At 41.1% G+C, this 23,252-nt stretch overlaps 1 protein-coding gene across 9 annotated transcripts in view; it reads left to right on the top strand.

The window, feature by feature from the left end:
- The window catches only part of Mp (collagen XV/XVIII-type protein multiplexin), a 60,216-nt gene extending 42,460 nt beyond the window's left edge, over window positions 1-17,756 (top strand). Inside the window, exons 4-21 of one of the 9 annotated variants that reach the window (XM_065304553.1) lie at window positions 10,814-10,885; window positions 11,064-11,117; window positions 11,488-11,575; window positions 11,651-11,694; window positions 11,766-11,855; window positions 11,938-12,255; window positions 12,318-12,347; window positions 12,410-13,027; window positions 13,081-13,197; window positions 13,265-13,276; window positions 13,341-13,415; window positions 13,480-13,711; window positions 13,834-13,899; window positions 15,070-15,266; window positions 15,586-15,708; window positions 15,829-15,843; window positions 15,980-16,527; window positions 16,598-17,756. In XM_065304553.1, the coding sequence (XP_065160625.1) occupies window positions 10,814-10,885; window positions 11,064-11,117; window positions 11,488-11,575; window positions 11,651-11,694; window positions 11,766-11,855; window positions 11,938-12,255; window positions 12,318-12,347; window positions 12,410-13,027; window positions 13,081-13,197; window positions 13,265-13,276; window positions 13,341-13,415; window positions 13,480-13,711; window positions 13,834-13,899; window positions 15,070-15,266; window positions 15,586-15,708; window positions 15,829-15,843; window positions 15,980-16,527; window positions 16,598-16,676 (2,778 nt within the window). In that variant the 3' untranslated portion in view covers window positions 16,677-17,756. Of the gene's footprint in view, window positions 1-194; window positions 571-10,813; window positions 10,886-11,063; window positions 11,118-11,487; window positions 11,695-11,765; window positions 11,856-11,937; window positions 12,256-12,317; window positions 12,348-12,409; window positions 13,028-13,080; window positions 13,198-13,264; window positions 13,277-13,340; window positions 13,416-13,479; window positions 13,712-13,833; window positions 13,900-15,069; window positions 15,267-15,585; window positions 15,709-15,828; window positions 15,844-15,979; window positions 16,528-16,597 lie in introns of those variants that run through there. The other 8 variants (XM_065304555.1, XM_065304548.1, XM_065304557.1 and 5 more) reach the window with 8 other exon arrangements.
- The last annotated feature ends 5,496 nt before the right edge of the window (window positions 17,757-23,252 follow it).

The following is a 23,252-nucleotide window of genomic DNA, read 5'->3' as shown; positions in this document are numbered from 1 at the left end:
AATGCGAATGAAATTTGACGAGATCACAGTCATGTGTAATTAGTTAATTTATTTGGCACTTCTGTCCGATGCCGTACCGTGTGCTCTCGATACCGCGGCACATCCTCGGAGCGTGGATGCGCAGATCGCAGTCCACCGACGGCGGCACGCGGGCGGCTAGTCTTCGCCCGACGCGCTCTCAGTCAGCACCCGCCGCTCGGCCGCGCGCCAACCCTTTCAGCGCGTTACCGCGCGCGATCCCGCCACAACATGCGCACGCCGTGGGCGCTCGTTCGCGAATTCAAACGTCCCGCTGGTTTTGTTGTCTGTCTGCCAGCGCAGTGAAGGCGACGTGATGTGAACCCCTACACGAACACGCACTGGTCGCACGCGCGGATTACACCATCATATCATCCCCCTTAAGTTGGATTAGCCTTCACCATGGCGATGGTCCTGTCGAGTCAGAGCCGCCTCCTGGTGGCTCTGTGTCTCTGTCTGCTGGCTCTCTCCGGCACTCTCACGATCGGCTCCATCGCCGGATGGTTCCATCAGCATCACATCCACGACCCTGTACCTGCACGACTTCGTCAGGTAGTGTTAATCATTTGCAAACACTCGAAAACAAAACAATGAAATCATCACTTTTCATCTTTTTTCATTCATTTTACTTCCGATTTTTTGAAATTCATTGTAACTTGAATTTCCGTTTTGAGCATAAAATTCTTTTACATTTTGGACTCCTGTGTGTCAAATAAATCCATTTCGCAAAATCCGTTTTGGTCACGCGGACGATTGATCCGAACGGATCCATCACGCGTGCAACCGGCGCGCGTTTCATCCACCGACGTTAATCCCAAACTGCATTAAGCGAATTGACCCACCCGCAGCTCCGACCAGAAATGCGTACTTTTTGATGTTTGGTGTTTCACATCCTCTCAATCCCCGTAGGTTGGTCATACATCATCTACTGTGAAGTTACGCATTCCAACCAGTAGCGCGCATCATCACAATTGCGAATGCTGCTTGCAAATGTTGCAAACAAGGCCATTCTACGGGTTGACATTATGTTGTCGCTGACAATGTGGCAGGCATTTTCATCCTCCTTCACACAAACAGTTTTACTGCGGCGCAATAAACGCATTCACAGCTTAGCGATGTGTGCATGCACTTGGAGTGTCGCAGTGGTGCATTGTCACTGTTACGATGCTACTCGTCAAGGCGCTGGAGGCTGCGAATGCATGCGACACTTATTTTATTGATACATCTTTATACTTGTGTGTCGCATCTTTTTGTGCCCACGACAAGTGCTGATATGTGTGCGGGTGATTTTATCTCCTGATGCGTGTGTATCGAAATGTTCAAATAGCGTAATATGGCTTTGGCGTGAAAATTCCAAAAGTGCATATGGGTCACACGCTGTTTTGGTTGCCTAACTACCCCGACACGTGCAAATCCAGTAATCCGCTTAATTTTGCCCCACCAAAAGTTAACACGAACGGCTTTTATGATGTAAAAATACCTAATTCTTTATAATTTATTAGCGCAAAATATATTACAACAATTTCGAGCGTCAAAAGCCGTGCAAAGTTTTTTAAAGCATTTTTATGTTATTATGAATTACACACTGACATTAATATTCACATCAAAATTGTGTTTGTAAATCACAACAGCGAATCCCTTAAGTTCCGCCCAAAACTTCAGTTTCACATACATTAGCTCTTTGGCCGGACGTGTGCATTAGTTTTAATTTAAACAATCCGCAAGTCGTGTACATGCTGGCAATTAGAATATAGTCACATGCAGACACTGCGCCTTGAATGTGGCCAACCAAATGCACGTCTGTGCACGCGTTCACGCAGCGCGTAAATATTCTCACTGTGCGCTAATTAAATCCGCGCTGGTGTGTACTTCTTCTAGTCGACGCACACATTCTTTTAACGGATTACCGAGGATTAAAATCATAAATGCCAACAACTGTTTTGCATGCCGCCTGTATTACCCTGCCCGGCTCGGCGCCTCCACCACTGGCGCTGTTTGCTAATGTTCAACGTGCTCTCGCGAGCGTAACGCGTAGATATTCCTACATCCAACATGAGTGAACGTAGAACAACATCCGTTTTAGTCGAAGCCCTCTCTGAACACGCAGCCTTCATAGCTGCGCATAGCGATGTGCGAAAGCTTGCGATTTAATTAATTTTTTTCAACAAGTGGGAACACTCGCTTCCACCGGCCGGCTAGCTAATGAGTGACGAAGATGTGCGTACCGGTGGAATTTAAAAAATTCATAAATTACACTCGGAAAAAATTCAAATTAAAAAATAACATTTCATTTCCGCGTCCGTGTGCATAATTTAATCTAGGCAACCGAATGCACTTCAACAAATGGATTACGGGTTGCCTAAGTTACATCTCTTACACTTGAATCGATAAAAGATGCCAAATTGTCAGCGAGTTATTTATATAAAACGTGTTTAAAGTCGAGAATATAGGTTATGTGTCAACCGTAACGAGCCGCTCCTGTTCGGCAGTGCACAACTGTCAATATAAATCCAATTATTTTTGATGTTTTTGATGTGAAAATAAAGGAAAAGTACTCGCCATAAAAGCGGCCGATTTATTCTCGCGTAGAGCACGCCACAGACCAATTGAAAACCACTGGAAAATTGAAAATTTATAAGAAATACTAATATAATACGTTTCTCGGTGTATAATCAGGTTGTTTAACGATGGAAGGCAGAGGTTTGTGGGGACTTTTACACATTGCGATAAACGCTACTCAGGCATTCATGCCTGAGGTTAGCCATTGCGAAAGAAATGAAAATCGTATGAAAAGCCATTTGCTTATATCCAATCGAATTGTTTCGAATCAAATGCAAAATAAAATTGCAAATTGCTTCGATGCATTGAAATGTATTCCATTTGCCATTGTTCTATAATGTTACGTAATTTAATTTACGTAATGAAAATTAATTAAATTGAGTCTAGACATCCTCAAGAAAGTTTTAACTATCGCGAATGTATCGACATCGCTAATTAATTTGTAACATCTCAGATTAATATACTTTCAGCATTTTCAACTTTTTTATGTTTTATTTTTGATGAAATGAGATTGTCTCTGCCAGTTTGTGCTTTAATTATAAAGGAATGCAATATACTTTTTACTATCCGTTTAGATCTCGATTTCAATTGCATTTTTATTTCTTGTTTTACACTCACGCGCACGTGGCGTATAAAATAACGGGAATAATGTTTTCGTCGAATTCTTCACCTCATTTCGAACTCATCTAGCGCTTGCCTCCGCAAAAGGGGTTTGCGTTTGCGTTGTGTAAATCTACACTCGACGTTTGTTGCTTCAGACAGGGCGGCAAGTTGTTCAAAAACTAAAATTACATTTTCTATTCCACTGATTCGATTCAATTGCCGAGCATCGCTTTCTAATTATTTTTCTTTCCTTCGGTTCAAACTCTCTCGCGATCACGAGTCGTACTGGTTTAATGTTTTCTCTATTTCCACAGAATTATATTATTTCACCAGATTATTTTTCTCGATATTACCAACTTGGTGATCAATTACAGTTTGATGACAAACCGTACATGTTATGTGTATATTTCTACTTGAGAATTTTAATCTAAAATTCAATATGTTTGCAAGAAGCTAATCAATGAAATTGATGCGTTTTCGTTTAACTACTTTTCCTATGCTTCTACTGTGCGTGAGTATAGGGTTGCCTGAAAAGGCGAATAAGGTTAGGCTTGGGCTGAATCACGTGAGGCTATTAAAACGAACGAGTTGCGCGCAGGTAATTAACTTATAATTAGCGCGGCGCAATGGCGTGCGGTCGGGTGCAATATGCGATGTCAATAACGCTCGAGAAATGCTCGGATTATCTTCCATAGCGTCGTGTCATTTACGATACCCTGTTTACTTCTTATTGCCCCGCCAGCCTTTAGTCCTTAACTACTTTTCATCGCGTCGATAACATAAAATATCTTCACTTTAATATTGTAGGTAACGCGATAAACATTTGCTGAAATATTTTTAGTATTTCGTTTGGAATCATCGAAATCATAGCCATTTAATTTTGTAAAATATGTTTAATTAAACGCAAAAACAATTTCAGCTATGAGATATCAAATATGTTTTTAATTTAAACTGCGTAGGACCGTCATGCACATTAATTTCGACTACGCTCAATTTGAATAATATGATATATAATAAATATTGACGTTTGTTGAACGTAAATTAATTTAATTCGAAACCCATCTTCACGCATTTGGGATGCGTTTGTTTTGTGCTGAATAAACTTATTCTTTTAGTAGAATGTTATTGCGTTATGCCCTCAGGTATTTTGCAAACGTTTATCACATTTATATCGCAATTTACATACCTATGCGCTCTGCGGCCCAGAAGTCATTAATTGCATTTTTCGCATAAATTTGTTACAAAACAATAAATACCGTTCATTGCCAAGCTGGCGCAAAGCAGTAACAACCTTTTACAGCTCTGCAATGAGAAAATATTGCATAAAACAGTCATATATTTCCGAAACAATGTCGCCATACATGTAATTAGATTCGCATTAATATTGGATATTTAATTATATTTCGCACTCAGCAATATTCGATTGTGACCGACATTTGCGAAATGAAATTTATGTTTATTTTTCTTGTTTTCAATCAATACAACTAACCGATATTTAATGTTGGTTCGGGACATTATTTTAACGTAATGCATTATTAATTTCTGATGGAATTAACACAGATACGGATTTTATTAAAGTGATCAATATTTTGTTTGCTTCGAAGCGCAGCATTTAATTTTACATTATTTAAAGTATTATTTATTGTTTTATATTTCATTTTTGGGTTTAATCCAGTTTTGAGGGCAATAAATTAGCGCACCGCACAAAATAAAATGCGATGCAATAAATTTAAATATTCCAAAACGTTTTCATCCCGGCTAGGATGGCGCTTTTTCGTTTTATTTTTATAAATTGTAGCTTGAGACCACTTTAGTGCGAGTTGCTTTTTGCTTTGATAGACTGTCATTTGTTTCACTAACCCAGGAAACATAACAGAATGGACGTAAAATAGCAAAGAGGTAATTTTTATTGATTGTAATTGTTCATGTCACGCACAATTGAAAAGAGAAATAGCGTTTATTTATATTTTTAATACCTTTACAAAAAATTAACATGTCACTGTTGATATACGCGTAATATTTTTAACTTTTCATATTGTTTTTTTATCATTTTGATATGTGAATATTGACATTTAATATGAATTAGTTTAGAAAAATGTTATATTTTTAGTTCAATTTAATCCTTTTTATCTATTAAATTCTAATCTCATGGGTAGTGGTAAAATGAAGTAAGCAAATTAATTACTTGAATGGTTCTCGTTGTAAAAGAGCACAAATATCGTTTAAATTTAATTTAATCCGACTCAAATTGCATTTTCTACCGCAGTGGTAGCCTCGTTTTAGAACAAAACGTATCCACACTATTGAAACCCCCATTCTCGCTTGATTTACCGCGAACTCTGATGAAGTTAGTGCTTAGTGCTGCGTTTATACCAGAAAGAAGGCGCTGTTTGATTTCCGCCTCGCCCGGTTTTATTGCGCCGCGCTCGCCACTCGCAGCAATTTCGCGCGCATAAACAGAAAATCGTGATAGATATATTTTATCGCGTCGCGATACTAAAGATACGATACTCTACACTTATCTTGATCCACTCGGCATTCCCCTAGTGCTTTGAACTTTGCCTCGGTGGAGGCGCCGGGCTATTGTAATTGATGCTCGTTTAGCTGAGCGCGGAACGTATTGTCCGACGCTCTCATGTGTGCTTTACGTTCACGCCGTGGCGTCCGTTAACTCGTCCAGCTCGATCTCCACGCTCGCGCACGAGGCGAAAGGTGCGCATTTCATCCGATTTGAGATAAGGAGCATTTTTCGTTTTATTGCGCGCGTCCTGCGCTGGACTTGAGTGGGATATAAACGTTCGTCTAGCGACGATGAGCGCGAGCATCGCCACGGGCTATTCAATTCGGAAAATTATCGAGGATTGAACGATTTCATCTCGTCACGCTGAGAGTGCGCGACCTTTAGGCCGTTTGCCGGGTTTTTATCTGATGCTTTTCGGCGATTTTGCTTTATTTTAATGGAAAATTGGAATATGGTGAAAAATGCGAGGGATGGAAAGGACAAATCTAACGCGATTTTTCTTCACTTTGCCCCGCGCTCCTACAGTTAAGAGGCAGTTAATTAATACTCGATATGCATTTAATTTTAATTGCTAATGAAGTTCGAGCACGCACTGACTTTCGATTAATGTTGGAGCAAATTGCGTTTTATGAACATCTACAGAGTATTTTATAAGTAAATTTTGAAGAAAATTTTAACAATAATAATTTTTAATTTAAATTTTTATGTTAAGATAAACTAATTTTGGATCAAATTGAGATTTATATAAAATTTGATCTTTTTTCTAATTTGGTATGCGCCCCGGTAGCTGTTTTAATGTGCGTTTTATTGTCAGAGCAAGCAATTTGTTTTTGCAAAACTTTTATGCTCTTTGCTGCCCAACCGTTTTGCTGTGGATGCTTTTTTCACCGCTTTGCAAACGATATAGTTTTTCTTTTCGACCGTTTGCGGTCGCGGGCGGGCATCGGCGTCGTTTTCGTACGTGCGTAATATTTCGTTTTATTCGAGTCTCCGGCGGCGCTCAGTGGCGAATTGTAACATTGCACTTGTTTATTAGATTTATCGTTAGAATGTTTCGACGTGTGTTCCGTTCGGCTTCGGTACGTGCACGTCGTCGGAGTTTACGAAACGTGAAGTCGTGCATATATAGGCCACGTGCCACGTCGGTTTTGGAGTTTGCAGCTTTTCGGACCGATTGAAATGCGTTATAAATTTGCCGCCAAGCTCGACGCACCTCTCTTGTCCCGTCGTATTACGAGGGGCGCTCGCAAAGTCAGCCAGACGTCGTCGCAAGCCGGGAAAAGTAAACCGAGGTCGGTCACAGGTTTGTAGACAGCGGCGGGCACGCATTACCATTCCGGCGGGGCTCCTGCTGGCAGGCACGCTTGATATAGGGATGCAGTTATAAAAGCTCCCACCGCGTAACGAACGATTTACATTCGGGGCCGATTTTATTTTATTTTATTGCGAGTGTATAATTTATGTAATCTACCGTGGAGGCCCCCAATGCCTCGGCCCTAGCGAAAGTCATGAAAATACGAGTATCTTTACTTTTTTTTATGCTGAAACGTAAATATTTTCGTATAAATCAAAGAGTTTTTATGTCACGAGATAGGTAACCCAAATTGCAGAACCAATTTTCCGTCCGGGCTTTTCGTACTTGTTCTCAATATTTTTATTTTTTAGTTTTCAAGTAGGGCGAATTTTTTTATTGATTTATACATGATCTTGCTAGAGTTTGAATAGTTTGGAGTGAAAACGATGGAAGTGCACGTGGGATATTTAATGAACTTTCCGGCATTGTTGAATATGTATTCGAAATGTGAACTATGTGAAGGTGTGCTAACGTGCGATTTCGTGCTAGGGCACATTTCGGCGGAAAAACCTGGAAAGGTAATTTTCTAACTTTTAAATCATACATGAAACTCGGCTTCGGCTTCAAGTGTGCGGTGGCGACCGCTGAAAGCGTAGTAAATCTCATTCAAGTTGAAATGGCATAGCACGTAGGAATATAATACCTACATATTCACGTATTTAACTTGGATTAATAACAAAAATATTGTATTTTGCAATTTATTCGAATTTTATTGTGAACTTTCGAAAACATTGAGGTGGAAGAAACTTTAAGCGTTGTATTTTTTTTTGTTTGGTATTGAATATAAAATAAGCACTCGACTGCTTGACAGTTTTGTTCGTGATGTATTAATGCATTGCGTAAATATTAAACATCATGAGGATTAAGTTGCTTTCAGCAAACAAAACTGATACAAAAGAAAAAATTAAAAAATAACACTTTATTAAAGAATCATTTTAATTTCCTCTTTGGGCACATGTACGAACGTCCCAAAACAAAAAGACAATGTGCATGTATAGATTGGCACTTCTTTTCTTCCATCGCTCTTCCTGCCTCGCTTGTTTTTCTTTATTTGTTTTCTTTTCATTGCGGCGCCGTTGTTTGCGACGCGCGCGAACGACCCGATTCATTTCCGCGCTTCTTTATTTTCCCATACAGTCGATTTTGCACACGACGGCGTGTGTAATAAATTGCATCGACTCGATTCTCATGAAAGTCATTATTGCATAATGCCCATGCCATATACAAGTTTGATGCTGTGCGAAATAATACAGTTTCTTAATTGTGCGACGATTAAAAACCCAGGCATCGAACGCACTGTATATACCTTACTCCTAACTGATGGTTTACCACAAAAGGTACTTTTGTGTGTTGATAAATGAATGGTGCTTCTTAATAACGAACAATTAGAAGCTATTCAGGGCGTGCATTTTTAATGAGATTTCACTCTGCATTATTTCTTTTTCTTTGGTGGTGCGTTTTTTCTTCGCTGCGTAGAATTATTATTTCATGCTTAGGGAAAAGAATATCGTGCGTTGCAGGCCACTCTTTAATCATACCGCAACACAACGAACATTCTTCAAATGCGAAAAGAAGAAAGAAAATATTTTATCTGCAAACAACGAAAAAAAACCAACGTGAATATAAACAATACGTGAGAAAGATTATCTTAAATTTTACTACGGTTTGCTCACAGGGCAACAATGGCCGTAAAATTCTATCTGTGTTATAAAATTGCGAGTACCTAGGAGAGACAACACGAATCCTAACAATGTCCACTCAAAATCCAGGCGAACATAAAATACAAGAAGCAAAATGGCGGCCGACTATGTTTCCGCATCGTGAAGAAAAGCAATTAATATTATAGTTAACGATGCATACGACAATGATAAACGTGAAGGATCATCATTTATTTTATCCATTACGTCAGGATTGATTTTAAATTGTAGTAGGCAACCAAACATGCACGATTTTTATGTTTTCGAGACATATTGTAAGACAGAATATTGGACAATCATACTCACGTAATATTACCATTCGAATCTGTAATAGAAACAGAAGCTTGGAGGTGATTTCAAGCAGACGATGGCAACTCACATGCAAGCATGTTGCATGTGATTAATAGAGATGCCTTTCGGGTCGAAATCTCACCGAAGTGCGTGTGACAGGCGTGCGAACACTCGCTGTGTCTCTGAAAGGGCATTCATGATTTGCGCACATCCTTGCATCCACTTTGTAGGCTCTGTGTAAAATCCGATTGCACTAATGCACTACAAGTTATCGTTGTAATCATTAGTTAATATCGTGATGCATATATTCATGAACATACCTAACACGTTACTCGTTAGTAACTCAACCCATAAACGCGCACGGATATTTTTCGCAGCTAAGAATTCCGAAATGCTGACTGAATGCCCTGGAAGTGTAGAGTAATCGCTTCGGTGGAGATCTATATGAGCGAGTATGAATGCCCCGCTCGCATTCCTCAAGTTAGCTGAATTAAGATTAAATTATCCCGGGGACGTGACCGAATGCGCGCCGCGTATTTGAATCCTTCCCGACTGGTTGGCACAGTTTCGCGGGGCGCAACGGCCTGAAAGCCGGCGTTGAAAATTCAAAGTTTAATATCGTTTTTGAAGATCGCATATTGTCGACGCTCGCGCGCTTGATTCGTGCGGTTTTTATTTGAAATCGCGCGCTCGCTGAGTTTAGCGAAATCTATCCTGGTCGTTTGGGCGTTTTGCTCTCGTCGAACATCAAAAGAACGTTTCGCGGTTAGGAGAATTTCATATGTTCGTCTGAGTTGGCGAGAGTCAGTCAGTCAGAGTCTCATCATGGTCGATGCAGTTCGACAAACTATTACTGCCTCTCATTCTACACTCGTACTTTGACCACCCCCGCGAATATCCTCGCAAAGTTAGGTTAGGATAGTTGTACCTTCTGTGAAGCTGCAGTAATTTTATGAATCTCGTCGAGCGTGTGTATCTATTGAATATGTAATAGTTCGGTGTTTAGAAGTCGCATAGTTTCGAATATGAAGTAATCTACCTTCTAATACGCCCGTTTAGATACGACACGATGCAAACTCTCTCGCTTTACGTTAATAGATTCTGCATTATGTGTGTACAAAGTGCATCTTAAAACTTAAACATAACTAGAAACGTCCAACAACTGTTTTGATTATCCTGTCTGAGGGTAGACAGTAATTTTCGGGCGCCATTTTGAATTTGATAGTACTAAGTAAACGTGTATAAACATAACACATGAATGCTAGTTAAATTTGTTGTTGTTGTTGTGGGTGTTTAGGTTTGGTGTGTGATGTTTCAGTTCCGAACCGAAATTGCCACCGAACGAAATTGACTCCAACAGTGGTGGGTAGCTCATTCGAGCTATGTCATGCAAACGAACGTCGGCACTTCGTCCACAACTTTGCATGCACGCTCGGTTGAACTTCATTGTGATTTTAATGCGGGCGGCGTCAACCGTGCGATTCACACAGAGGTTTCAAAACATGCACTTCTTCTCGCCGCCAATGTAAAAATAGTCATATGTCTGGATTACGGAAAAACAGCGCTGCGCTCACTCGGTTAATATGTGGAGCGAATATCAGACGCGTAGCCGCAAAATGTGGCCACTCGCTACGAGCTAACGCGGAAATGCACGTGACAGGGCCGCGGAAATGCATGATTTACGTTTTTCTACGCCAGCGATTGCAAAGAGAGCCATTTGCAGTTTTTTGTCGAATGGGTAACGAAATTTGTTAAACGTTTGTTTTAAAGGGCGCTATGGATCAGCTGAAAATTTATGACAATCCAAACATGGCGGATACTCAATGTGACACCACTTTCAAGGTAACCAACATGAGCTGTAAACTCAACAGCCGCACTTCAATGATGGAATAGTTTTTTCTGTAACGAATATTTGACGTGAAATTACTTTTTCATAGCTTTTTTGTTATTTTTTACGTTATGATACTATACGCGGTTGCTTTGTTTCATTTTATTTTTGTTTTATCTTTATTTTTACTAGGGATTTAACGACAAAGACCTTTTTCCCGATTCGAATTCACTAAACGATATAGACGTAAGTATAAAAGTATAAAATTGTTAACGGTTTTTTGCATGCTCGGCGCCAATGTACGGAGAGGCGCTCGTAGTTTTCGCATAAAACGGGCGAAACTACTTCGCGCTCGCGCGGATGAAACGAGCGCTTTATATAATCCCGACTGCCATTCACCTCCTTGGCGCAACTAACCCATAAGGCATAACGTCTTCACCTGCTTTCCGACACCGCGCGAGGGTGCGCTCAATTTTTTGCGCTGTTTACAATCCCTCTTCCCATTCCAATTTCGTTTTTTTTTACGAGGTCATTCTCGTCGTCTAACGCTACGAGTTGTAACTACTTATCGCCTGGTGTAACAATTCGGGCGCTGACGAAAACTTTTCTTGCGCAGGTCGTGCGAGGGGACGAAGTCATCGCGCCGGAGGGCAGCGGTAGCGACGGACTGCTTGCTTTTCCGCCGCCACCGCCGCCGCCCAACGGTAAGCACTGCAAATGTTTAACGGAAAATTGCTGTAATAAAGTACTTGATGATGATCCGGCCGCTGCTCTCGAAGGACCTGCGCTGCATCGCGGACCGAAAGGCGATGTTGGACCGAGGGTAAATCTTGCGCGCGTAACTTTTTAACTTAACACTTTATATTCGCTGCTGTTTCTTGCTTGTACTCACAGGGCCCGCCGGGCGAGCCTATCCGAGGACCACCCGGTCCACCGGGACCGCCAGGATTACCGGGCATTCCGGGGGAGTCGTTGGGCGGCACGGTAAAGTTTTTCAATTAGACTATGCGCAAGATCTTTTGATAACACTGAATTTGGATGTTGGTCGGGTGATTTGTATGCTTAGGGAGGAACGTGTGCGTGCAACGTGACGAGTCTGATGAATTCATTCCTCATGCCAAAGATGCTCCCGGGACCACCAGGTATACCGGGTACGGAAGGAAAACAAGGTCCTCCTGGAATGACTGGGCAGCCTGGAATGCCTGGCGAGAGAGGTGCAGAAGGGCCTCCTGGTGAGAAAGGTGATCGAGGAGAGAAGGGCCCTGTTGGCTCAGAAGGACTGCAAGGACAAAAGGGCGAAAGTGGAAGAGATGGCATCCCTGGACAAGTTGGACCTCCTGGTCCACCAGGACCACCGGGTCCAGTAGAGTTCGAAAATCTAGATGTAAGTTGATTTTATAATTTATTAATCATGACTAACCATTAACAATCATTTTAATCATGCAGCCAAGTTGGAAACCAAGGACCTCATTCAAGGTTATCATAAATGAATTTTAATATTTATTATTTTTCCACATTGTTGTATTTTTGTAATTTAGGACGCAGTGCTTGGAGCTGGTGCCATACGACCGGGCAGTCCTGGTCTTAAAGGGGAACCTGGTTTGCCAGGCGCTGCTGGTCAGCGCGGCGAACGTGGATTGCAAGGATCCAAAGGAACTCGCGGCGAAGCGGGTGGTAAAGGTGATCGTGGTGATAGAGGTTTCCCCGGCGAACGGGGACCTCAAGGTTCTAAAGGTGAACCAGGTAGTCCTGGTTTAGATGGGCTACCTGGTACTCCAGGTGCTAATGGAAAGAACGCTGAGAAGGGTGAAAAGGGTGCGCTTGGGCCGGCAGGACCACCAGGTCCACCCGGCTTGCCATTTGAATATGGTGATAATAAAGAGTATGCGGGAACTGTTATTGGTCAGGTAGGACCAAAAGGTGAGATCGGTGATCGAGGGTCTAAGGGTGAACGAGGCGAGGCGGGCGAAGCAGGTATACCAGGTGTGCCAGGAATGAACGGGGCATCAGGACAACCTGGCGAGAAAGGTGAACCGGGTAACAATGGACCTATTGGTCCAATTGGACCGCCAGGAATGAGGGGTGAGAGAGGTGAACGAGGACCGCCAGGACCTATTCATGTTGTGGATTCGGATGCTGCCATTCTCACGGTTAAGGTATGATTGTTTACATGTTGTGGTCTGCGATTATGTGATGTGTCTGTGTCTAGGGAGAGAAAGGTGATCTTGGAAAACGAGGACGCCGTGGAAAAGTCGGACCGCCTGGGCCTGCTGGACCACCTGGTAAGCCTGGAAATGGTGGTGATATTGGTCTTCCTGGTTGGATGGTAAGCATATCTTTTACAAATATGATTAAGACTTCTAATTTCTTCTTTCAAATGCTGTCTTGGGTAGAATAATCTGAAAGTAAGTTTACTTTCCTAATTTTTGATAATAATTATAAATTCTATTATGTTTTGTGTTATATTAGGGTAGACCTGGCGTAGCAGGTATTCCTGGCTCCCAAGGTGCCAAGGGTGAGAAAGGAGATTCTGGGGATGGACGGGTAATCTCAAGTTTTTATCAAAATTGTATTCATTGCCAATTTGCGTGTTAATTCTGTTAATCAGGGTCCTAAAGGTGAAAAAGGTGATCCTGGCATGGACGGAATTCCCGGTCGTGACGGCAGAGACGGCACCCCTGGCCCGCCTGGTCTTTCTACTGGCGACGAGCGTTACATTGCCGTTCCGGGTCCGCCCGGTCCTCCAGGGCCGCCGGGACCGCCCGGCATATCTCTAACTGGGCCGAAGGGAGAACCCGGCATTTCCTCATACGGAGGACCAACATACAATCTGCGACCAGGTAAGCCATCGCGAGAGTGCATGTTATCCCTCGGCTTTGGGCCGTTTAATTAAATCGCCTTATTATGCCGAATGAAAACTAAACGCTCCAATTTAATCCCTTCACTGCCGTCGCTCGAGTAGGACCGGCACGCAGCAGCAGCTTAGACGAGCTGAAAGCGCTTCGGGAGCTTAAAGAATTGAAAACAGGTAAATTATTTCGACACGACACGCACGCGAGAAGCATGTTGGCAAATTTTCTTCTGTGCCGACACACGAAACACCCACAGGAAACGAAACATTTGCATCTAGGGTCTAGAGGATTTCGGACGTGCGGGCGCGTGCAGAGGCAGTCGATGGTTTTGTGACGACGTCTTGAAACTTCAAATTGTTTTATGTCCCGCTGGGGAAACATAAAAACTTTTTGTACGCGAATACCGACGTTAGGGCAATCCGACTGTACTCACAACGTTTATGATTTCATTGTAAAAAAAAATTCAAATACACTAACGCGCGCGGTTTAATCAAAATTAATTTATATTTCGATGGGCTAAGCGTCCATATTACTTGTACTCACTTAAAATGTAATTTGCAAATAGGTTTTGCCCAAATTGCTCATCATATCGAGGGTGCAAAACCTCATGAAACATCCTCTCGAAGTAAATCGACGCGGGTGGCGCGCATAATTCGTGTCCGCATGCAAATATCTCGCTTAATATTTCCATCGCGTACCGCGTGCGGTCCGGTTGATTCCGCATTAATAACCGTATAACATTAGTTTAATTGTTCCGAACCCTTCGGCCTCGTTTGCAACTAACTAATTGTTGAAACTAACCGTGCGGACGGCGCTCGCCCGGCGCGCTTAATAAACACCATGCGAGTGTCGTTAAGCTGAAGTTTGCGCAGTGAATTTTACAGCCATCTGCAAAACTCGGTTTTACAGCATGAGTAAAATATATTCATTCATTCGGCGAGCGCACACCGCCAGTGACATGACAACACCTACACTAACACTATTCTTTGCACACAGCGCATACAAAGCGAGCTCACGAACGAAGAAGATCCTCTTTTATATTTAAAACGTTTTCACTATCGAGAGGTGAGAGCACAACGAAAAATGCTTTCCTCCTCGACCCCCCGCCCGCGTCGAAAGAGACGTTTTGCAAAATTGCCGCACGTTCGCCTCCACGTGCGCGCGCGCGCCTTTGCTCGCTGAAGAAATAAACGTCCCACGTTACATACCCAAGATGCATATCAACGACACACATTTGTCAGCATAAATTTAATTTCCTCCCTTTTCATTCTCGTCGACGACGATATTTCTACTTTTTCACCTAGGTCTGCAATCGCTTATCATATTTTTTCTTCGCGTCACTATAGGTCGTGCCACTGCGAGCCCGCTGATATTCGACCAGGAGCAGGAGCAGGCGACGCGCATCGTCCCCGGTGCCGTTACCTTCCAGGACAAGGAGGCGATGACCAAAATGACGACCGCCAGTCCGGTCGGCACGTTGGCCTACGTTATCAGTGAACAGGCACTGCTTGTCCGCGTGAATAACGGCTGGCAATACATCGCAGTAAGTGCACATTCGCAATCCGCAATTCCCTATTCGCCCGATTCATGTTCAATATGTAATTTTGATTTAGCACTGCCCACTTTTCTCCTGATAACTTAATTGCGATTTCAATTAGGGAGCAGCGTGATACGCGCCTCATACAATTAATATTAATTTCAATTAATGTTGGTTGTAATTAACTGCTTTTCATGTGATTGCTGTCGAGGTTGGCCTGTGTGCGTGCCATGTTTGCGATCGCAATGCGTGATTATTATGCGAAATTGATTTGGAGACGAGCGAAACGAATGCGAATCGGATCGTGATTAATGTTGATTTTCAGTTGGGCTCGCTGGTGGCGATATCGACGCCGGCCCCGTCGACGACGAGCAGCCCGCAATTGCGCCCACCGTTCGAAGTCAGCAATCTGATCAATCACATTCCGAAACAAGCAGATGTGCCTAATGTGAGTCAAGCCCTTCTTTCGTACACACAAAATTTGCATGTTCAATAGCGTTGCGGCGCTCGCCGCGCCAATATTTGCATTTTTACTGTTTGAACTTATGTGCGAATTCTCTGTTTGCAGTGGTATCCTAAAATGGTGAGTTTACAGCCAAGTCCCGCACCTCGCAAAACTGCATCGTCATCTTCCCGCGTTACTTTGCGCGCAAACTGCTTGCAAAGTTTCATTTTTACGATTTCATTGCGAACTTTTTTAATTGTTATTTGTACTTTAGCTGCGAATGGCCGCTCTCAACGAGCCGTACTCTGGCGACGTGCACGGTGTCCGTGGGGCTGATTACGCCTGCTACAGGGAGTCTCGTCGAGAAGGACTTCGCACGACTTTCCGCGCATTCCTCTCTTCGCGCGTTCAGAACGTTGATTCGATTGTGAGGCAACTGGACCGGAAGCTGCCGGTGGCGAACTTGCGCGGAGAGATTCTTTTTAATTCCTGGTCGGAGATGTTCAAGGGTGACGGAGGACCATTCCCGCACCCGCCGCGAATCTTCTCTTTCAGCGGCAAGAACGTCCTCACAGATATGGCGTGGCCTCATAAGGCCGTTTGGCATGGCGCTCTAGTCAACGGCGAACGCGCGCTGGACACGTCTTGCGATGCCTGGCAAACTGGCTCCAGGGACAAGGTCGGACTCGCTGGTTCCTTGCGAGGACCTCGCTTGCTTGAACAGACGCCGTACACTTGTGATAAACGCCTCGTGCTGCTGTGTATTGAAGCAACCAGCGAGCAGACTCCACAACGAAAGAAGCGAAGCATCCACTCAGAAAAGTATAACTTTACCATTGTTGTCACTCCTATCTTCTGATCATGTACCATTGTTTCTCTGTTGTTCTAATAGCTTTATTGAGGTGGACGACGAATTGGATGAAGACTTAATGGACGCAGATGAATATCAAGAGTTCTTAAGTGCCATGTAATATGAAACGCGTAACTTTTTTACGAAACCTCTTCAGCAAGCCGTGCTTACTTTGTACATATTTATTTTCGCTCGCCCCTTGCTTTCCTCTCGACTCGAAGAGAAGAACTCGAAACTTTTTGCGTTAATCTGCGTACGCGAGAATCATTCCCATGCGAGCACCGCAAATTCGCATCGTATTACATCGAGGCGAGCATAATTTATTCCATTTCCAATATTCGTTTATTAAAATCGCCTCGAGGTGCCCGCGCGCGATAAAGAAATAACTTTCGTATCTATTTTGCCTGGATCTAAATTGCGCTCTGGTCGCCACAGTCATCTGGCATGAAAAAGCGGAAAACCAAATTGCTCACCAAGTCAATATTTATAGCCTTTGTTTTCCGCCATCTTGTTTTTTGCATTTATCGCTGCATTTACCATAAAATAAAACTTATCAACTTTACTGTCGTTCGAGTGTAAGTATATCCCAATGAAGTATGCTTGTAGTATGATTGAACTTTCATCATTTTTGTCTTCTGTCTTCGTTATTATTGTCAAATGTATTTGTACTTACAATATTATATGTCAACATAAATAAGCCAAAACAATGTGCGCGTGAGTGTGTTGAATGCTAGTGGTACCGTCCTCTTAAGATAACTTTGTCGTCGTTCAAACGCGTTGCGAGTATATCAGTGCAAACGTGATTTAAATCCATGACCGAAACATATCCGGCCATGATATCAAATTTAAAAACAAACGCAGATTGTTGCATTCTTTTACCGAAACACCGATAATTATATATTTGTTTTGTAAATGTATATTATACTAGTTACTTAACAACTAACCATAAATCGATGTTCGCTATTCAAAGGCTATTCAAAGCTGCCCTAATTCCATCAGGATCACCACCCATTGTCTATGAAGCTCTATAAAATAACAAGATGTATCCCATTTCTAACCCTTTGTCATGTGCATGTGCTTAACAAAAAACGAAAATGGAAACATTTGCAAACCATTGTAGTAGCGTGTAAGATAACCAAGTAGCTGTTTCCGTTGAAGACTATTTGTTATTTATGTTTAATAAAAATACCATGTAAGTACAGCGCTCTTTGTTTGCCGGTAGTTTTAGTTCAGTTTCCACCTCGTTGCTCAACGGTTCGCACTAGATCGTTGTTTTTCAGCGCGTCGGATGGGCTTAATTAAAATTTCCAGTTATACCCATTTGTCTGCGCGTTTGGCCTCCGAATGGGCAATTAACTAATACGCCTTTATCTAATATTAATTCTGTCCGCCGCTTTCAGCCCCAGGCCCAACGCCACTTTTCTTAGCCGCGCAATGTGGTCCAACTCAGAAGCAATTATGCCCTTCGTTACCGTCATAACTTGATGAAAATTTGGATCACGTTTGCGAGAGCTTAGATGAGAATCGTCGTCGCAGGACAATTGCTTCGGATGCTCGCCTAGCAAAAAATTGCACTCTCATTAGAGTTAATTAATCGAATTGCAGAAACAACTGTTTATTATCTAATGCAATTTAAAAAAGGAACCGCCAGCCTCTATTAACAATAAAATTTTATTTTATAGCGGAGTTGTCCATTTTGGGCGTAAAAGGGATTTGTAATTCTCGCAAATATCCTGTTGGGTCATGTGTATCGCATTAATTCTATTTAAATATATTTGTTTTGCAATTCCTAAAATACGTGAGATATTATGCTATCACGTTTCCGAAACCCGAGGCGATTTTTCATCCTTGCGTTTGTTTATAACCCGCTAGTCCTGTTTGCCACCCGAGACTTCGGCATGCTACATGTTCGGGCAAAAATCGGTTATCCCACGCGTGTGGAGCATTTTACCAACGCGATATTAAATTATACGTGTTTCCTTCGTCTATTACGTGACTTTTAGCGGTTATTGTCGTCTGCGAGTTATTACGAACGTATTTATATAATGAAACCGCACGAAATTTAATGTTTGGACATTGTTTGAACGTGGCAAATATATCTTTATTTTTATATTCATATTTAAATAATGCAGTACATTATATTCTCAAGTTTGTAATAATGTTGACATGATTGCAAACGTGTAGATTAAAAGATGATGTAGTGCGTGTATTGTTGTGGTCGGGGTCACCCTTGCATCGGTATTTGTATGTGAACCAGTTTTTATCTCGTGTTTTGCGATTGGCATACAGCATAGGTACTCGATTGCCGCGTAGCGTCTCAGTCAGTTGTTAACGCCGGGTGAGGCGTGTGTGTCTCGTGACTCTTCAATTTTCCAGAGATATCTATTCTGTTAATCGCGTAATATCCAAGTGGCCATCGACGACTAATTGCAACTACTATAACACGAGTGTAATGTTTGAAAAACGCGAATTGATAGTTGGCCCGCGCCTGCACGCGACTTCGGATAATGAATATTAAAATTGTTTTCGTTTACAACATTAATAATATCAGAGTTTATAAACACAACGTTCCATTTTTGTGCCACGATGTCAACACACGAGCAAGCCAACATCAGGTATTAGTCTGATTTTTATCGTCATGTAAGTCACACATTTAGTTACTTTTCTTAATTTCTCGACTTATTTTAAAGTATTACGTAATATTCCTAATTGTACTTTTCGAATGCACGCGAGTGATGAGCGGTATTTGTTATTCGCGAATTGAACATACGCAGAAGTAAAGTTCGAGTGATTTACCGTCGGCCGTCGGATACTACTCTTAGTATTACACCCATGTTTCACTATTCCTGCAATGTGCATAATTAAAATGCTTACAACTTATTGGATAACATTAAAGTGTAAAATTCATTTTGCAACGAGGTATGTTCTCGTGTTTCTTATAGTATATGAAAAAGTTTTTTCTTCTCTGTAACAATATATAGTTATGCTTTGTAATCCTATCCTATCCTATACCTTCGCAAAATAGAAATTATAGTTGTTTTATTCATTTATTTTATTTTGTTTCAATTAATTGATTAATTGGTCCATACATTTTTCGCGTATTATGAGCAAATTACAATAGTTCAAGATTGTTGCGTACCGTCGGCTGATATTCTCGGCTCTCGTTGCAGGTAGCGATCTTGTCAGTGCTCTTTGCCGGCTGTTTTACATGATGTACAATAATATTAGAATTTTCCATTGATATCCAGAGAAATGTTTTGTTTTACGTGGTGCCACTTTTTCGGTCACCCATCTTTGAATTCCAGTAGGAAAATTGTTCAATCCTTTTAATTTTTGATGTTTTTCTCCAAAACCTTTGCATTTTGATATAAAAGATGATTGTTGTCTTTTTGTGTCATCTTCAATTCTTATTTTATAGAGAATTTTTCGTAGATTAAGGATATGAGGCAATGAAAAGACCCCCCTATCTCTTTTAGTTTAGAAGATATCACTAACGAACATATTTCAATACCATAAGAAGACCTTTGCATGATTTTTTCTTATAACCTATTTTTTAAAATTGACTAAATCTCTAATTTAACTAGCCTATCTTATAGAGAATTTTTTGTAGGTTAAGAATATGCCATTCGATCCTGTCTATCCCTTTTAGTTTTGAAGATATCGGTAACGAACATATTTCGATACAATGAGAAGACCCCCCCCTCTTTGCATGATTTTTTCTTATAACCTATTTTTTAAAATTGACTAAATCTCTAATTTAACCAGCCTATCTTATAGAGAATTTTTTGTAGGTTAAGGATATGCCATTCGATCCTCTCTATCTCTTTTACTTTCGAAGATATCGCTAACGAACATATTTCGATACAATGATGCATGATTGCATGATTTTTTCTTATAACCTATTTTTTAAAATTGACTAATCTCTAATTTAACTAGCCTATCTTATAGAGAATTTTTTGTAGGTTAAGGATATGCCATTCGATCCTCTCTATCTCTTAGTTTCGAAGATATCAATAACGAACATATTTCGATACAATGAGAAGAATCCCTCTTTGCATGATTTTTTCTTATGACCTATTTTTTAAAATTGACTAAATCTCTAATGTAATTAGCCTATCTTATAGAGAATTTTTCGTAGGTTAAGTTTAGACGATATCGCTAACGGACATTTTTCGATACAATGAGAAGTTTGCAAGAATATTGAAATACAATGAGAAGACCCCCTTCGTATTGTCCCCTGAATGTGAGTCACTTCTACCGCTACCCCCGTACGGTGCCCTGAATAAAGTCACTTGTACCGCTACCTTCGTGCGGTGCCCTGATTGGGAGTCACTTCTACCGCTACCTTCGTACGGTGCTCTGAATGGGAGTCACTTCTACCGCTACCTTCGTACGGTGCCCTGAATGGGAGTCACTTCTAGCGCTGCCTTCGTACGGTGCTCTGAACACGAGTCACTTGTACCGTTAGTTGTGTGTATACGCACTTGTACTCGTTGCGCTAGGAATTGTAGTTTTTTTGCTATAACCCGCTAACGCGGTCTTAATGTAAGTTCGGAATAATTTTATTAGATGCGGAATTTAAGTCTGTATCTCCCTGTATCGAAATTTATTGCGAGAAAATTCCGTAACGCAAGTTATATTGATAGTTGTGTGTATACGAACTTGTACTCGTTGCGCTAGGAATTGTAGTTTTTTTAATATAACACGCGAACGCGGTCTTACCGTAAGTTCGGATTAATTTTCTTAGATGCGGAATTTAATTTTGTATCACCTTGTATCAAAATTTATTGCTAGAAAATTCCGTAACGCGAGTTATATTAATAGTTCTGTGTACCCGCACTTGTACTCGCTAACTTCAACCGCTACTTTCATACGATACCCTTTGCTAAGTGCTAAGAGCAGAGATTTTTCGTGTTTGTCCCAGATTTTTCATCAGATTATCTCCGTGACTGCCTTTTCATATAGACTACATTCAATTCTGGATTTTAGGATATATTGTTTATACCAATAAGAGAGTACGTTCACAATATACAATGCTTTCATTGCATTGGACTGCATCCACAATGTGAATTGTTTATAGTTCTCACTCTTCATCCTTATCGGTGTTTGTGCATAAACAACTTTTTGTTATCGCGTTGCGGCGCGTCCGGCTAGCTCAGCAGTGTTTGTTCTATTTCTTACTTAGTCGATCGTGCGGTGCCGCGTGGTAAAGACGCGTTTAATTGAACGGCAGTTTTCGCGACGACTAATCGCGTTTCTTGTGATTTCAAGTCGGTAGTTGAATTAAAATGGTCAGCAAAGATAAGATTTAGAAGTAACCGACGAGTGCGGTGTATAGTTCTGAGACATCGCGCGTGGAACCCAGAATTGCTTGGTTTTACAAGATACGCATGTGTTTGCCGTCGGCCGGCGGATATCTCCCGTCGGCTAAGTATTCCTAGTGGTTTTGTTTTGTGTATTCATTTAATTAATAATTTGAAATACCACGACCATTTGTGCCACTTGTGGAGTATTTCACCTACGAAAACGTAAGAAGGTGTGTATCATAAATATTAGGTATATTCTGTTATTATTCGACTAATTAAACAGTCAAATGTGAATTAAACACCCGATAAGGAAAAACGCTCAGTCAAATTAGTAGGAGCTCGGAAAATGGTCGGATTTAATCCACGATGTAATGCAAGTAGTGCAATATTGTCGTTTTCCGTCGGCTGCCTATTCGGTTCCGTTAGGTTCCGTTTGTCGTGTCTGATTATTGCTTTTGTCTCTGTTTGTAATCGGCTTCACGTGTTTGCTAGTTTCTGGGTTTAAGAGATCATGATTTAGTATTTCTTTAAAAGTAGTAATTATAATAATTATTAATTGTATTATTTATTATGTTCTACCCCCGCACCTATCATCTCTCCTGGATATCCAGGTGGAAACAGGTAATAAAATTTGTATTTTTTCTTTTTTGTATCACCCTGTATATAAAATTTTCGTTATACTCAGCGAAAAATGAGCAATCTTTATTGTTTTGTAGTGATTTTCTTTATACATAGAAGATTTTCTTTTGACAACACCCTTTATATGGATTTTTCCTATTCAGCAAAAAAATTGCCAATCTTTATTGCTTTGAAGCCATTTTCTTTTTAAATTGTAGATTTTCTTTTGGTTACACCCTGTATAAAAAAATTCCGTTATGTCACGTGAAAAAATAGCCATATTTGAAGGGTTTGAAAATTTGTCGTTGGCGTATATTCTAAAATGATATTGTTTTATTTTTGTTACACCCTGTATATTAGTTTCCTTGATTGTCGAGTGAAAAGGAGCAAGGTTTATAGTGTTTATTGTTTTTTGTTTGCACTTTAAAGTTTCCTTTTGTAGCACCCTGTATATTTGTTATCATTTTCAATAACGTAGAAAATGAACTATTTGCTAATTTCTTTATTCCGGTAGAACTATACGAAGTGGTATTTGCTTATATGTGCGCGGCTTTGCAGGTCGTAAGTCCTGTTTCAATATGGCGACATGTATTCTGTTGACTTGTAAAGTCTAAACTTGTATTCTATTGTTAATAAATAAATAGTAAGATATATGGACTTCTTTGATTTGTATACCCCTTCTATCATTTCAGGAACAGGTCTCTAAGAGAGTTCCCTCTCTCAGGGGGATGATCCCCTCTATAAAAATTGTTAAGGTAACCTGTATAATTTGT

This window comes from Atheta coriaria, unplaced genomic scaffold (genome assembly GCF_025399875.1).
Source record: "Atheta coriaria isolate IRGN ID8LTWV9N9 unplaced genomic scaffold, Caltech_Dcor_3.1 hic_scaffold_6_pilon, whole genome shotgun sequence".
Taxonomy (NCBI): domain Eukaryota; kingdom Metazoa; phylum Arthropoda; class Insecta; order Coleoptera; family Staphylinidae; genus Dalotia; species Dalotia coriaria.
Note: the sequence above shows the minus strand (reverse complement) of the source record. Positions and strands in the feature narration are given on the sequence as shown.